The following is a 16,527-nucleotide window of genomic DNA, read 5'->3' as shown; positions in this document are numbered from 1 at the left end:
CATCTTTGTATTCTTTCATTACAGATACCCATTTGGGGATGAAATCTCCTTTGACAGCTAGGAAGGCAACATGCTGCTGCTGTTGAATGATAACAGCAATTCAGGGAAGACTTTATTAAAGCAAATTGAACATCTCAAGGCCAGTTTATTACCAGAAAAGATATAAGGCTTGTTTACTGACTAGGCTTGTAGTGAGTGACAAGCTTCTGGGACTGGGAAAATCAGAACGGGGTAGACCGCTGTTAAAAGTAGTTTTTAAATGGAACAGAAAATGTTGAATGTTTACAGGGTCTAAGAACCACTGTATACACAAAATAAACTTATTTTTACATTATTGTGATTTGGTATGCTGTCTTTGCTTATTGAATTTTCTGATAAGAAAAAGCACCATGAAATTTTCCTGCATTTTTTTTCTATTTAAAAAACCTGGGTTCTTGACATAACCACATGGTTTTTGTTTTGTTTTACAGCAGTATTATGTTAACAGAAGAGACCATTTAAAACCATAATTTTTTTTAAACAAATAGCCCAAAACATGCTAAAAGATGTTTATTTCGTAAGAGCTTTTTTTTATACTGGCTTTGGCCTAAAATATATATTGAAAATAGATTTTCATAAAGAAAAAAAGTCTAGATCTTTAATAAGACTATCTTATATACCTTTTTACATTGGTCAAGTACATTACTGTTACTAAACAGCGTAATTTCCCACTATATCCAGGGTTGAGTATAAAAAAATACCATTGTCAATTAAGATTTTTAAAAACCTATCTCCGCAAGAGGATTACATCCTAGTCTAGGATTCACTTAGCTTTCTACTTTACAAATACTAGCTAGAGGAATCTAACAGGTTTTCAGAGAACACATCCCAAGCAGTGATCACAGAGACGAATGAAGCACCTTCCAAGACACCTCCACCCTGAGACAAGTGAGCGTCCAGAGAAATGGGATTCTTCCTACTCTACTTCATGAAATATTTACAGCGTTCTAGAACATTGTAAGCCTCCTTTTGTGGAGAAAAGGAATAGACTGGGTTTTCCTGCAATGTCCTGAAAGGAAAGAAGGTCTTAAAAAATAAAATCCATAGTAACTAGTGGTTTGGTAATTTTTTTCCTGAATTTTTCAATTCCAACAAAGCATTATTTTGCAAAAGGCTCTTTAGCCCCACTTCAGCGTCTCTGTTTTGATCTCTTTGTAAGAGAACTCTCTGTTCATCCATTCTTTTCGCCTGAGACCGTAAAATGAGGCTGAAAAAGTCTTCATCTGGTACCGTTGGGCCCTTGGTGGCGGCAGGTGGTGGAGCACATCTCTGATCATCTAATCTGGATCCCTAAAAATTACAGGAAAGAGATTAACACGCAAATAATGAAGGGCAGAGAGGCACCAAGCTGTATTACATCTCAGGCATGACAAGAAAATAACTAAACAGATTTTTGCCTCTTCTCAGAAATTTAATCTTTAGACCTGAAACCTAGTAAAATTTTTCTTTAAAATGACTTATATAATCAGATATAAGTATCATACAGAAGAATAGCCATAGCTTCATAGGCTTAGTAAATGCATTATATTAAGTTACACTTTTTTTTGGAGCCAGGGTCTCACTCTGTCGCCCAGGCTGGACTGCAGTGGCACAAGCATGACTCGTTGCAGCCTTGACCGTCTGGGCTCAGGCGATCCTTCCACTTAAGTCTCTTGAGCGGCTGGGACGGCAGGTGTATGGCTAATTTTTTGTTTTTTTGAGTTGGAGTCTCACTCTGTCGCCCAGACTGGAGTGCAGTGGCCGCTCCCGGCCACCGCAGCCTCGACCTGCTGGGCTCCAGCGATCCTTCCGCCTCCGCCCTCCAAGGAGCTGGAATTACAGGCACGCGCTACCACGTCCGGCTGATTCTTTGATTCATTGTAGGGACGAGGTCTTGCCAAGTTGGTTAGGCGGGTCCCGAACCTGTGGGCTCAGGCAATCCACTGGCCTCGGCCTCCCAAAGTGCTGGGATTACAGGCTGAGCCACCGAGCCCGGCCTGGCTAATTTTTGATTTTTTTTGTAGAGACGTGGTCTCACTATGTTGCCTAGGCTGGTTAAGTTATACTATTTTAATTATAACTAGTCACAAGGAATAATCTGGGATGGATTAAAATACAAGGCCAACTGAATCTACGTATGGCAGTTCAAGGTTGTAATCCTGCGATATAACTTGCCAAATCTTAAGCAATATAATGTTATATACAAAACCCTGCAGCACCGCCTTAAAAGAAAAGTGTTAGGCCAGGACCAGGACACTATAACCCGGCACCTGCTTTTGTAAATAAAGCTTCATTTTCACTTCCCCATCAAACACCTGATGTCCCGTCAATCCGACTAGTGGTGGAGTTGGACAGCCACAACAGACCCTGTGGTCTGTGCAGCCTAAAGCATGTTCTGTCTAGCCCGGTACAGAAGCGTGTGCCCACCCGTCTTAGGCAGTGGATTCTGTTAAAGAAACAGCCCAGACTGAATCTCTCCCTCAGGTTTTAATCTTACGACTCTTACGTTAGAAATGTTCTTCATCAAGTAAAGAATGCTCACACTTAAAGGTCTGCAGTATAGTTTCTGGTATTACAGCTCAAGTGTCAGAGCAGAGATGTGGGCTGGCCACAGTGGCTCACACCTGTAATTCCAGCACTTTGGGAGGCCAGGAGGGAGGACTGCTTGAACCCAGGGGTCTAAGACCCACCTGGGCAACACAGCAAGACCTTGTCTACAAAAAACAGACAGAAAAACCAGCTGTGTGTGGTGGGATGCACCTGAGTCCCAACTACTCAGAAGGCTGTGGTGAGCCATGATCGTGCCACCGCTTTCCAGCCTAGGCAAGAGTGAGACCCCTGACTCGAAAAAGAAGTTAGAAGTGTGAGTGCTGGCATTGGGGTGCCCACTGGATCATTAGGGACCATGCTGAGCGCACAGATGCCTTGATGCTTAACCCACCACCCCAGGACGGTGCAGCTGTCTACTGGCCTCCTGGTCAGTGCCACCCGCCCTCCCCACTGCCCACCCCTCGTTCCTCCTGTCATAACCGATACCGCCAATGTCCTTAAACCAACCCAATGCTCAAGCACTTCAGTTCCTAGACCTCCTCTGACTGAGTGTTCCCATCCTTCACTTCTGCCTGATCCATTTGGCTCCATGATCATGTGCCAGGCTCGTTATCCTCTGGAGAAATGTCTGTTCCATCTTTTTTTTTTTTTTGAGTCGGAGTCTCACTCTGTCGCCCAGACGAGGGCAGTGGGCACGCTCCCGGCCACCGCAGCCTCGACCTGCTGGGCTCCTGCAATCCTTCTGCCTCAGCCTTCCAAGTAGCTGGAACTACAGGCGCGCGCGACCATACCCGGCTAATTTTTTGATTTATTGTAGAGATGAGGTCTCGCCAAGGTGCCCAGGTGAGTCTCGAACCCGTGGGCTCAGGCAATCCATTCATCTCAGCCTCCCAAAGCGCGGGATTACAGGCTGAGCCACCGAGCCCTGCTCATTTTTTTTTTTTTTGAGAGGTATAATCATGGCTCACTGCAGCCTCAACCTCTTGGGCTCAAGCAATCCTCCTGCCTCAGCTTCCCAAGTAGCCAGGACTACAGGCATACACTACCATACCCAACTTTTTTTTTTGAGTCATAGTCTCTGTCACCCAGGCTGGCGTGTAGTGGCACGATCACAGCTCGACCTGATGGGCTCAGGCGATCCTTCCAAGTAACTGGAACTACAGGCATGTGCCACCACATCCAGCTAATTTTATTATAGATATGAGGTCTCTCCAAGTTGCCTAGCCTGGTCTTGAACTGCTGGGCTCAGGCAATCCTCTTGCTTCTGCCTCCCAAAGTGCTGGGATTATGGGTGTGAGCCACTGCTCCTGGCTGATTTTTTATTTTTATCTTGTAGAAGCAAAGTCTTGCTATGTTTCCCAGGCAGGTCTCAAACTCTTGGCCTCAAGTGATCCCACCTCAGCCTCCCAAAATGCTGGGATTATAGGCATGAGCCACCATGCCCAGTCTCTTTGCCCGTTTGAAAAATCAGACTGGCTTTTGTTGTTGAGTTTTAGGTCTCTATATATTCTGGACATTAATCCTCTATCATATTTGGGACTTCCACATATTTTATGTGGGTTGCCTTTTCACTGTTGATAATGTCCTTCGATGCAGGAGTGTTAATCACTGCCAGACACAATGCCATGACCTTTTCCCTCTTTTCTTTCAAGAGTTTTATAGTTTTAGTTCTGATGCTTAGGTCTTTGATTCACTTTGAGTTATTTTTTTCTATATGGTGTTAGGTAAGGTGGCGACTTCATTCTTTTCGTATGTGGCTATTCAGCTTTCCCAGGACCATTTGTTGATGAGACCATTGTTTTCCTGACCAAGTGGTCTTGAAACCCTTGTTGAAAGTCATTTGACCAAATATGCAAGGGTTTATTTCTGGGGTCTCTGTTCCACTGGTCTGCATGTTTGTCTTTATGCCAGTACCTCACTGCTTTGAATAGTGTAGCTTTGTAGTAACTTTTGAAATCAGTGTGAGCCCTAAATCTTCCTTCCTAAGACTGTTTTGAATAGCTGGTATCCTTTGAGATTCTAAATGAATTTTAGGATGAATTTTTCTATTTCTGTTAGAAAAAAAAAACCTGGGATTTTTATAGGGATTGCACTGAATCTGTAGATCACTGAGTAATATCAAAATTTTAACAATATTACGCCTTCCAATCCATGAACATGGGATATCTTTTCATTTATGCTTTCTTTCATCTCTTTCACAGCTATGTTTTGTGGTTTTCATTGTACAAGTCTTTTGTCTCTTTGGTTAATTCCTAAGTATTTTTTTTTCATTCTATTTTAACTGGAATTCTTTTATTTTCTAATTGCTCATCGTTAGTTTATTTTCAAAAAACTTATTTTTGTTGGTGTTGATTTTGTATCCTGCTTCTCTGCTGAATTCATTGATTAGCTCTGACAGTTTTCTGTGGAGTTTTTAGGATTTTCTTACATATAAAATCATATCACTTGCAAACAGATAGTTTTACTTCCTCTTTTCCTCTTTTATTTCCTTCTTGCCTAATTGATCTGGCTAGAACTTCCACTGTATTGAATAGAAGTAGCAAAAGCATGCACTCTTATCTTGTTCCTGATCTTGGAGGAAAGCTTTCAGTCTTTTACCACTGAGGATGTTAGCTATGCATTTTTCACATATGGCTTTTATTATGTTATGATAATTTCCTATACAAGAGGGTATTGAATTTTGTTAAATGTTGTTCTGCATCAGTTAAGACGATTATGTATGCCCCCCTCATTCTGTTCTGTTACACTGATTTTCATATAACAATCCTTGCATTCCAGGAGTCAATTCCACTTGGTCATGGTGTATAATCTTTTCAGTATGCTGAATATGAACTGTAATATTTTGTTGATTACTTTGTATCTGTATTCATAAAGGATATTGGTCTGTATTTTTCTTGTAGTGTCTTTGTCTGGATCTGGTATCAGCAATGTTGGCCTCATAGAAGAGTTATGAGATGGTCCCTCCTCTTCAGTTAATGAAAATTTGAAAAGGACTGGTGTTAATTATTTAAATATTTGAGGAATTCACCTCTAAAGCTATCAGGTCCAGGGCTTTTACCAAGAGGTTTTTGATTACTGATGCAATGTCCTCACTTTGTGCGTATGTGTGTATTTTGTTTCTTCATGTTTTATTCTTGGTAGATTTTGTGTTTCTAGTAATTTGAATCTTCTCTCTTTTTTTTTTATTAGTATGTCTATCTAAAGGTTTGTCAATTTTATTAATCTTTTCTTTTTTTTGTTGTTGGAGTCACACTTCAGCACCCACGCTGGAGTGAAGTGGCATACTCATGGTTACCCCAGCATTAACATGCTGGGCTCTGGCCAGCCTTCCGCCTCAGCCTTCCAAGTAGCCAGAATTACAGACATGCACTACCACACCTGGCTAATATTTTGATTTATTGTAGAGATGAGGTCTCGCCAAGTTGCCCAGGCTGGTCTTGAACCCGTGGACTCTGGCAATCCTCTCACCTCCACCTCCTAAAGTGCTGAGATTACAGGCTTGAGCCACTGAACCTGGAATATCTTTTTTGAAAAACTACTTTTGGCTTTAATTTTTCTGTTCTATATTTTCATTATCCCTGTTCTAATCTTATTTCTTTCTTTCTGCTAGTTTTGGGTTTGGTTTGTTCTTTTGTTCCTTAAGTTGTAAAGTTAGGTTGTTGACTTGAGTTCTCCATTTTTATTTTATTTTTTTGAGTCAGAGTTCACTCTGTAGCCCAGGTTGGAGTGCAGTGGCCCAGGTTGACCTGCAGGGCTCAGGTGATCCTTCCACCTTAGCCTTCCAAGTAGCTGGAACCACAGGCATGTTCCACCACACCTGGCTAATACTTTTTCATTCATTTATTGTAGAGACGAGGTCTGGTCGCAAACCCCTGAGCTCAGGCAATCCTCCTGACTCTGTCTCCCAAAGTGCTGGGATTATAGGCATGAGCCACCGCGCCCGGAGAGTTCTCCTTTAAAATTTTATTTATTTATTTATTTATTTAGAATCGCGCAGGCAGGTGTGGAGTGGCATAATCACACCTCACCAGTCTCAACCTCCTGGACTCAGGCGATCCTTTTGCTCGAGTAGCTGGGACTACAGGCATGTGCTACCATGCCTGGCTAATTTTTTGATTTTTTTGTAGAGACAAGTTCTCGCTATGTAGCCCAGGCTGGTCCTGAACTCCTGGGCTCTAGCAGTCCTCCCACCTTGGCTCCCAAAGTGCTGAGATTATAGGCGTGAGCCACCATACCCGGCCTTCTTTTTTTAACATCATCATTTACAGCTATGAATTTGCCCCTTGGTACTACCTTTGCTGTATCCTGCAAGTTTTAGTATGTTATTGTTTTCATTAATTTCTAAGTATTTTCCAATTTCCATTGTGATTTCTTCCTTGACAGACTAGTTGTTTAAAAGTCTGTTGTTTAATTTCCACATACTTGTGAAATGGCCATCACAGCCTCGACCTGCTGGGCTCAGACGGTCCTTCCGCTTCAGCCTTCCAAGTAGCTGGAACTACAGGTGTGCACCACCAAGCCTGGCCAGTTTTTTTATTTATTGTAGAGATGCGGTCTTGCCAAGTTGCCCAGGCTGGCCTTGGATCCCTGAGCTCAGGCAGTCCTCTCGCCTCAGCCTCCCAAAGTGCTGGGATTACAGGCTTGAGCCACCATGCCTGGCCCAGAGCTACTTTATATGTCATATACCTTTTAAAATATATTGAGAACCTGTAGCTGATATATGGCCTATCCTGAAAAATGTGCCACGTGCACTTAGGAAGAACATACATGCTGTTGGTAGGGGGTAGAGGGTGCTGTATGTGTCCGTTAGAGCTATTTGGTTTACTGTGTTATGTGTCTTTCTTACTTATCCTCTGTCTGATTGTCCTATCCATTATTGGGTGGGGATGTAGAATTTCTCAATTATTATTGTAGAATTATCCATTTCTCTCTTCAGTTCTGTCGACTTTTGCTTCCTATATTTTGATGGTTTGTTATGAGATAGGTGCATATCTTCAGTATCTCTTGAATACACGGGTACTTGTTACTTTTACCCCTTTAATTTTCTTACTTCCCTTGCTGGAGCCTGGATTCCCAAGTCTGTTATCAAACCACTTCCTCATCTATGTCTTCACTGCTGTTCTCGCCTCCACATCTCATTCTCCTGGAAATGTCAGTCTTGATTTACATTCGCTTCTCTGCCTCAAGCTGCTGATTATGACTAGAAACAACACGCAGTTGCACTGACTGGTTTACTTCCAGTGACCGTGAACTTCAAGTGGACTCAATCATTCCTTTTTCCTGGCCAATTGCATTTTAGTTTCTCAAAGTCAACTACTTCCCACCTCCTTTCTCGTCACACTTACAAGGCCCCAGCCCCAGCCTTCGCGCGTGACCCTACTTCTTACCTTGCTGAGAAAATAGAAGCGACAAGAATTCCTGCTTGCCCCATCTCCGTATCCGTCTCTGCTTTCCCTCTCACCCACACACACAGTCTCCACTGACCCCAGCCGACCACTGCCACCTTTCCATGTGCCATGTTACACCCACGTCATCAAAAACCTCGGCCATCTCTCCCCTCCCCAGCGAACAACCCGTTGCGGGCCCCCCTCTGCAAGCAGAGCCCTTGGAGTTTCCTCTTTCCTGTCCCCCCTACACACGCCGTTTTCGGTCCGCTCAGCCCTGTGTCTCTGCCATGCCACTGAAACGGTGGTGCTCAAAGTTACTCCTCTCCACGTTGTCAGAGCTAGTGGTTCAGTTGCATCTTACTCCGCTCCTGAGCAGTTTTTGCTACAGCTGAACCTTCCATAAGATGTGTTCAGTTGGGCACGGTGGCTTGTGCCTGTAGTCCCAGCACTTTGGGAGGCAGAGGCGAGAGGATTGCCGGAGCCCATGGGTTCGAGACCAGCCTGGGCAACTTGGAGAGACCTCGTCTCTACAGTAAATAAATAAACATATCAGCGGGGCATGATGGTGCATGCCTGTAGTTCCAACTACTTGGAAGGTGAAAGGATCACCTGAGCCCAGCAGATCGAGGCTGTGGTGGCCGTGTGTTCCACTGCACTCCAGCCTGGGCAACAGAGTGAGACTCCAACTCAAAAAAAAAAAAAAAAGATGCGTTTCACTCAACTCTACCATGCCACCCTCTCTGGGCTTCCTTTCACCTCTGGCTATTGCTGCCTTGCTGGCTCATCTTTCTCTGTCTAACTCATAGATGTGAAATGCTCAAGTCTTAGTCTTGAACCTCTTCCTGGTCTGTTCCTTTTTTCCCTCACTCTCTTTTAGGGTCTGTCTCCCAAGCTGGGAGTACAGTGGCATGATCTTGGCTCACCACAGCCTTGACTTAATGGGCTCAGGTGATCCTTCCACCTCAGCTTTCCTAGTAGCAGGGACTATAGGTGTGTGCTACCACACCCTAATTTTTTTGCTTTTTTTTGTAGAGATGAGGTCTCACTATGTTGCCCATGCTGGCCTTGAACTCCTGGGCTCAAGTGATCCTTCCACCTCAGCCTCCCAAAATCTTGGGATGGCAGGCGTGAGCCACTGCACCCAGTCCAGTCCTGCTCCGTTAAGGAATCTCTTCCCAGGGCATTAGAGCTAGCTATGTGCTGATGACTCCCAGATGTGCTTCTCCCTCAGGCTCCAGATTTTACATCCAATTGCCATTCAGTATTCCCACTCCACTGTTAAATTGCGTTCACTCAATTTAACTTGTCTAAACCAGACTCTTGCTTCTTCTCCCCAAGCGCTTCCCCTGTAGTCATCTCCATTGTAGTAAGTAAGTGGAGCCCTTCGTTTCCTGAATTACTCAAGCAGGAAAGCGCCAGCATCCTTGACTCTCTCCCTGACCCTCCATCCTGTCTAGCAGTAGGTCCTGCCAACGGCACCGCTGTAGAGAACTGATGCCGTAACTGGTAGGATGTCCCTATCCTGACTGTTCGCCACCCCCACTGCCACCCTCGCCGGGTCTCCGGCATCTTCCTGGAATGCCGTGCGGGCTCCCGCGCTGGCTTTCGTGCCCATGCCCGTGCCACCCTGCGTTCTGCCGTCAGTAGCCAGGGTGGCCGCTCAGGCCCTCCGGTGTCTTCCTGGAACACGAGACTTCAGCACCGCCCACGGGAGCCTCTGCGGTCTGGGCCCCGCCCGCTCCTTCCTCATTTTGTACCACCCTCCCCCTCCCCTCGCTCAGTCCCAGTCACACCTGCCATTCCCTGGACCCGCAGGCTTTTCTATCCAGGAGCGACTTGCTGTCTGGGCAAGGAATGTGCTTTCCCTGGCTGCTCACGGGCTGGCACTTCACTTCATCCAGGCCCCTGTTCAGATGACAGTCCAGGAGGGTCTTCTCTCGCCACCCCACCTACAATAGACACCTGCCCCGGCTGCCCACTACCCCGGTCCTCCTCCAGAGTTCTTCGCAGCAAGCGTGGCTACCTGACATACATACTCACACGCACGCGAGCTTGCTCTCATTCTCTCTCTTTATATATTTTAATTTTTTTTTTTTTTGAGTTGGAGCCTCACTCTGATTTTTGATTTATTGTAGAGATGAGGTCTCGCCAAGTTGCCCAGGCGGGTCTCGAACCCGCGGGCTCAGGCAATCCACTCAACCTCGGCCTCCCAAAGCGCGGGATTACAGGCTGAGCCACCGAGCCCGGCTCTCTCTATATTTTAATATTTATACTTACACACACATACAAGTATACACTCATTCCCTGTCTCATTCCTGCACTGAAGTGCAGGAAAAGCAGGCATAGCCTCAATGCCTAGAATCGTACCAGAATGTAATCAGTGTTCAGTAAATTTTTACAGAGTGAGGGACAAGAAAATAACAACCCCCGATTCGAAATGAGCCTCTCCTGCCTGAGAACTCTACCACTGCCAGTACTCTCGAGGCTCTCCGAGCTATAGCCAGAGAACAAGTCATGCAGACATACTTGACATTTGACAAGGATGTCAAAGAAGTCGTCATCGGGCTCTCGGCTGTCATTTGTCACCAGGTGGCTAAGCACTGATGGGCTGTTGTTTTGTGTTAGACGAAGCCCTGGCAAATTGTTGAAACTGGCCCTCTGGTCATCCAGACGGCGGCTCTGGGAGCTGGCAAGGAGGTCTAAAAATTCATCCGTGTTGGGGGACACCACAGAGACAGATGGTTCTGTGAATGGAGGGAAACACCGAATGTTAAGACAGATTTCAGCATATTTTGTTATTTACGTGGTTCTTTCTTGCCAGCCCCAACACCCGCCCTGTTCTCTGCCTTAGCGCTGCTGCTGGGGGGCTCTGACTGGATGGGCGTGGCTTCAAATGGCGGCAGGAAACGGAGGGGGTGGAGAATGAACCCGAGTTCTTCAAATGACCTACTTGTAGGTTCCCCAGATGTGGCTACAGTTCCCTTTACTCGAAATGCAACTACTAGGTAAGGGGTTCGATTTTGGAAGATGAGTAAACTTTCCTTACACAATTGTCAGACCAGGATGAACGGAACGCTTTTTTATCCCAGGCCCTGGATAGGAGTCATTTCGTGAGCTAAACTTAGAGTTAAGTGCTGCTGACAAGTCTTGAGCTAGGGTGTGAGAAGTCTTTTAGTAGCTGAAATAGAAGCATTTAAGTAACCTATTTTAGACCTTTCCAGCCATTGGTTTCTCTTCAGTCTATCTTCACTTTTTTTTTTTTTTTGAGTTGGAGTCTCACTCTGTTGCCCAGACTGGAGTGCAGTGGCCGCTCCCGGCCACCACAACCTCGCCTGCTGGGCTCCGGCGATCCTTCCGCCTCAGCCTTTCAAGTAGCTGGAATTACAGGCATGCGCTACCACGCCCGGCTGATTTTTTGATTTATTGTAGAGATGAGGTCTCGCTGCCCAGGCGGGTCTCGAACCCGCGGGCTCAGGCAATCCACTCACCTCAGCCTCCCAAAGGCGCGGGATTACAGGCTGAGCCACCGAGCCCGGCTGACTATCTTCACTTTTAAAAAGAATCCAGATGCTAAGTATTTACATTCTATATATAATCATAAAGTATGTATAACTATCTCTTTTTTCCTCATTTTTATTTTTTAAAGTCAGATTTTTTTAGACACAAGATCTTACTCTGTTGCCCAGGCTGGAGTACAGTGGCTATTCACAAATGCAATCATAGCTTACTATAGCCTTGAACTCCTGGCCTCAAGCGATCCTCTTGCCTCAGTAGGCAATCCAAGTAGCTAGGATACAGGCATGCACCACCATGCCCAACTCAAAGTCAGATTTTCCCAACCCCAAGGCGGCTAGGGTGGCAGTATGATACTGTTAGTAGAAAGCACATCAGACTCAAAATACAGATACACGTATGAGAACTGGAAAGATACTGTTTTGAGCTGTACAAACACCAGCATTTCCGATATACCTGTATTCACGTTTCTATGACGGGAACTAAATTCTCAGACGTAAATCACAAGAACGTCAAAGAGAGCTGTACCAGGTGGGGAGTGGCACGCAACTCACTTTCGAGCACCGTGGCGGGAGTGGACGGAGGCGCTGTGGACGCTGTGCGGTGGGTCTTCTCCTGCAAGCAGCATCTCTGATCGTCCATTCTGTTGCTTTGGAATCGGCTTAACAGGTCGAAGAACCCTTCGTCGCCAATAGTGTCTGCGCTGATTTTCTAAAATGTTCAGAGAAAACCGACTGCACTGAACTTTCCAGCGTTATCTTTAGATCGTCAGTGAGCAGCATCATGATATGCTCAGATGCAAAAGGTGGAGGTTAAAAATTAACATTGGCTGGGTGCGGTGGCTCACACCTATCATCTCAGCACTTGGGGAGGTTGCGGCAAGAAGATTGCCTGAGCCCAGGGGTCCCAGGACAGCTTAGGCAACTTGGCAAGACTGCATCTCTACAATAAATAAAAAAAATTAGCCGGGTGTGGTGCTGCATGCTGTGGTTCCAGTTATTTGGAAAGCTGAGGTGGAAGGATCACCTGAGCCCAGCTGGTCGAGGCTGCGGTAGCTGTGAGCATGCCACTGCACTCTAGCCTGGGCAACAGAGTAAGACTCTGACTAAAACAATACTAATAATAATACAAATAAAAGCTGACCTCGTTTCAAAGGACTATGAGATGGCAGTGATGGTATAAAATACTATCATTTCAGTCCAACTAACAAGCATTTCTAGTTATTTTGGTGTTTAATTCCTGTATTCCTCGGGCAAAAGAAATAACATCTCAGACTGAAGAGAACTGCCACAGACACTGCATGGATTATGCAAATATTGGTGACTGTGACCTGAACCTCAGGCTTGAAGTTCAGGTCTAAGATTTTACAGTGAATTTCAGGAAACAAATCTTCTTAAGAGCTATTAAAATAAGTAAGAAAGCAAGTACCTTTTCCAGCATAGTGATTTTTAAGGCCTTTTTATTGTACTTAAAGATGTGACGATCCCCCAAAATATAAGTTTCAAATATGAATATTTGTGGGAGAAGGAGACCTGTCATACTTTATGTGGAAGGTTTCAAGACAGAAATGATGAATACAGTGTTGACTGCAAGTAATGATTTTTCAGTTTCTCTTAATGTTGTAAGGATGAAGAGAGGCACATCCATCAAAAAGCTGTGAGCCTGAGGAGGCGGGACTAAGCCACCCTTGGGGACACAGGGAAAATGGCACAGCATGTTAGCACCTTAAGAGCGATGTGTGTGCCGGTCCCATAAGTCCCACAGTTGGTAACATCAGGGGACACTGCAAGAAAGGTGGGGGCAGGCGAGGAGGAAGCCGCTGCCCAGGCGGCTTTGTGTGCAGCACTGACAGGGCCGGCTGCGTTCTCGGTGAAGCAGGGGCACTGGCCAGTCCATGTCAGGCGGTTCTGTCCAGAACTTGCCTGTGGGCTGCAGGGAGTCAGGAAGGCAGGAGCTCAGAGCTGGGGCCTCGTCCCAACATCTGGGCCGGAGACGCAGCACCTGGCTTGACGTGGCAGCAGAGAACTACTTAAAAGCTGGAAGGGCGATCCCAGGGGCTGAGATCGCATGCCGTTAGTGAGCCAGGGACATCTGGTTCCTGGTCTGGGACAGAGTACAAGGCATCCTAGAACTGGGTTAAGGAAACAGGACTGGTTGAGAGGATGGCTTTACCACTTTGAGTTTGCGGCTTGAGTGAGACAGAAGCTAGAGCCAAATGAGTTAACACCAACAAAAGATGGTTTCCCGGGGGCCAAAAGTCTGTCATTCAAAATTCTAAACATGAAAACACAGCATGGCTCCAAAAGTGTGGACAATTTCAGCTGAGCTGGTGAGCTTAGGCCAGGCTCCACACCTTGAACAAAGCTGCACTTGTCTTCAGGTCCAGCTCTGTTCAGAATCTCCAAAATATTCCCAGGCCACTTATATGTACATAGTTTTTCCTCTTGTTAGTCACATGCAGCCCAGAAGGGCTGTACAAGAAACCACTGATGAGAATCGACAAAAGACGCTACAAGGATGGAGAGCTCAATGGAACGCAGACAACAGAAATCTCTAATTTTAAAAAAAGCTGGCCTTTTTTCTGAAGGCTCTCATCGCTTGACATGGACTTATAGTATGCAGTACCTTCTTTGTAACTTATTTTGATCCTTTTATCAGATTATAGAGTAGCTAGACTGTGGACTTCCCTGATACTTATCAGGAAACACACAGTATTTTTATTTCTAAATAAGTTATGTTTAATAAACTGATTGCTGTGAACATTTTTCATCAAAATCTTTTTAAGTTCTATCTTGGTATCAATACTATGATTGAGGTAGATGCGAGCAGACACTCTTCATTCTAAAGTCGTATTTAAAATCCCAATATATGTTAATGTCATTTGCTCTGACTCTAAGCTGTGTGGAGGGTAGTTTTACTGGGTTAAATAATGCGGTTAAATAACTGGTAGTGTTTTTGCAAAAAATAGTGACTCACAGAAATAACTGCTGTATGACACAAGGGAGCGAGTCACCTGAATAGAGTAACTACCCTTTCTAGTTTTAAAGAAGACAGAAAAGATAGGGAAATATGGACAAGTTCTTTGAGTAACAAAAATATTAAATGTCTAGTTTAAATTACCAAAAATTTGGTACAAATACAAGAAAACCAAAATGTAAGTACTCAAAACACAATACTCAAAAATGTATTTTAAACATACCCTCTGAGACGCTGGAATTCGGTGGTCAATAGAATTACTGGCATCTTGGAGAACTTTAGTGGAGGAATTTGTTTTGTATTTTTTCCCCTTCAGTCTGTTGACAAAGAGGAGCTTTGCAGAAGGTTTGGCAATAAGAGGTTTTTGTTTAGCAAGAATTTCACTGTTCCAGTTCTGTACCTGCAAAATTAGAAATGGAAAGTAGATGGGAAAAAACCTCAAATGCAGCTCCCTTCTGGTCTTCTATAATACAGGAAACTCTGTCACCCAGGCTGGAGTGCAGCCTTGACCTCCCTTCTGGTCTTCTATAATACAGGAAACTCTGTTACCCAGGCTGGAATGCAGCCTTGACCTCCTGGGTGCAGGCCATCTTTCCTCCTCAGCCTCCTGAGTTGCTGGGACTACAGGTATGCACCACCACACCTGGCTAGTATATATATATATATTTTGTGTGTGTGTGTGTGGAGATGAGGTCTTGCTATATTGCCCAGGTTGATCTCAAACTCCTAGGCTCAAGCAGTCCTCCCACCTCAGCCTCCCAAAGTGCTGGGATTATAGGTGTGAGCCATCATGCCAGGCCAGAAGTTACCAGAGTTATTAAACAATTATTTGAATGACTGAAATAAAAATAACTTTGATGTGATTCCAAGACAATAGATGTTGGTCTTTTGAAGACTATTCACACAAAAGGTGTCACTATTCAGAAATCACGTGCAAGTTATTGTAGTGACAGGGCAGAATAATATTTAATGGCATAAGAAGATGTCCTTGATATAGTTCAACAGATTATAAGATAACATCTGTACTACAGCATGCCTATGAAAACGCCAGATGAGTATGCCAAAATAACTGTGGTTACTATCAGGAGCTGGGATTGCTGATGATTTTAACTTCTATGTTGGAATTTTATTTTATTTTATTATATTTTTTGAGGTGGAGTCTCACTCTGTCACCCAGGCTGGAGTGCAGTGGCATGCACTGCCTCAACCCGTTGGGCCCAGGTGATCCTTTCAGCTTAGCCTTCCAAGTAACTGGAAATACAGGCACATGACCCATGCCTGGCTAACTTTTGATTTACGGTATAGAACAGATCTCGCCATGTTGCCCAGGCTGGTCTTGAACTCCTGGGCTCAGGCAGTCCTCTCACCTCTGCCTCCCAATGTGCTGGGATGACGGGCATGAGCCACCGCACCTGGCAGAATTTTCTGAAGTTGCTATAATTTAAAAAAATATATCACAAAAAAATGGATAATGTAAGACTAAGTTAAATGGAAGTGGAAAAGCCTTGATCTATCCTTCAAATAACCTCTTCTAACTGTGAAGCCCCTTCTGTTTCCTCCTTCCCCTCCCCTCAAAAAAAGCCTTGAGAAGATGCAACTTGAATGCAAAGTACTTTGTTTAGAAAAATTCTTCTAAAAAATGCAGCTAGAAAAACAACGCTTCTCTTGATCATAAATTTTGCTAATCTTGACAATGATCTTGCTATGCAGTTGAGAAAAATTCTTTCTGTTCCTTTTATGATCTTCCTGATCTTTTAATTAAAAGGAAAAAAACCATTTACACGGTAAACTATTCCAGCAGTTCAAACTGGTACATGAGGCGTTTCCAGCCTAACCCAGACATTCAATTCTCTTTCCAGAAGCAGTAATTGGTAGCAAGTTTCTTGCATATTCTTCCAGAAATGTCTTCTGAGCTGGACTCAGTGGCTCAGCCTGTAATCCCGTGCCTTTGGGAGGCTGAGATGAGTGGATTGCCTGAGCCCGTGGGTTCGAGACCCACCTGGGCAACTTGGCGAGACCTCATCTCTACAATAAATGAAAAAATCAGCTGGGTGTGGTAGCGCGTGCCTGTAGTTCCAGCTAG

General features: G+C 44.8%; 1 protein-coding gene across 1 annotated transcript in view; it reads right to left on the bottom strand.

The window, feature by feature from the left end:
* Window positions 1-641: 641 nt before the first annotated feature.
* The window catches only part of GPSM2 (G protein signaling modulator 2), a 53,190-nt gene continuing 37,304 nt past the window's right edge, over window positions 642-16,527 (bottom strand). Inside the window, exons 12-15 of the mRNA XM_008069659.2 lie at window positions 14,668-14,844; window positions 12,023-12,179; window positions 10,482-10,699; window positions 642-1,329 (exon numbers count right to left, since the gene is read on the bottom strand). Of these exons, the coding sequence (XP_008067850.1) occupies window positions 1,090-1,329; window positions 10,482-10,699; window positions 12,023-12,179; window positions 14,668-14,844 (792 nt within the window). The 3' untranslated portion in view covers window positions 642-1,089. The remainder of the gene's footprint in view (window positions 1,330-10,481; window positions 10,700-12,022; window positions 12,180-14,667; window positions 14,845-16,527) is intronic.

Source organism: Carlito syrichta, unplaced genomic scaffold (assembly GCF_000164805.1).
Source record: "Carlito syrichta isolate Samal-C Ts95f unplaced genomic scaffold, Tarsius_syrichta-2.0.1 Scaffold312159, whole genome shotgun sequence".
Lineage (NCBI taxonomy): Eukaryota > Metazoa > Chordata > Mammalia > Primates > Tarsiidae > Carlito > Carlito syrichta.
The sequence above is the reverse complement of the archived record's forward strand: the minus strand, read 5'-3'. Positions and strand labels throughout refer to the sequence as shown.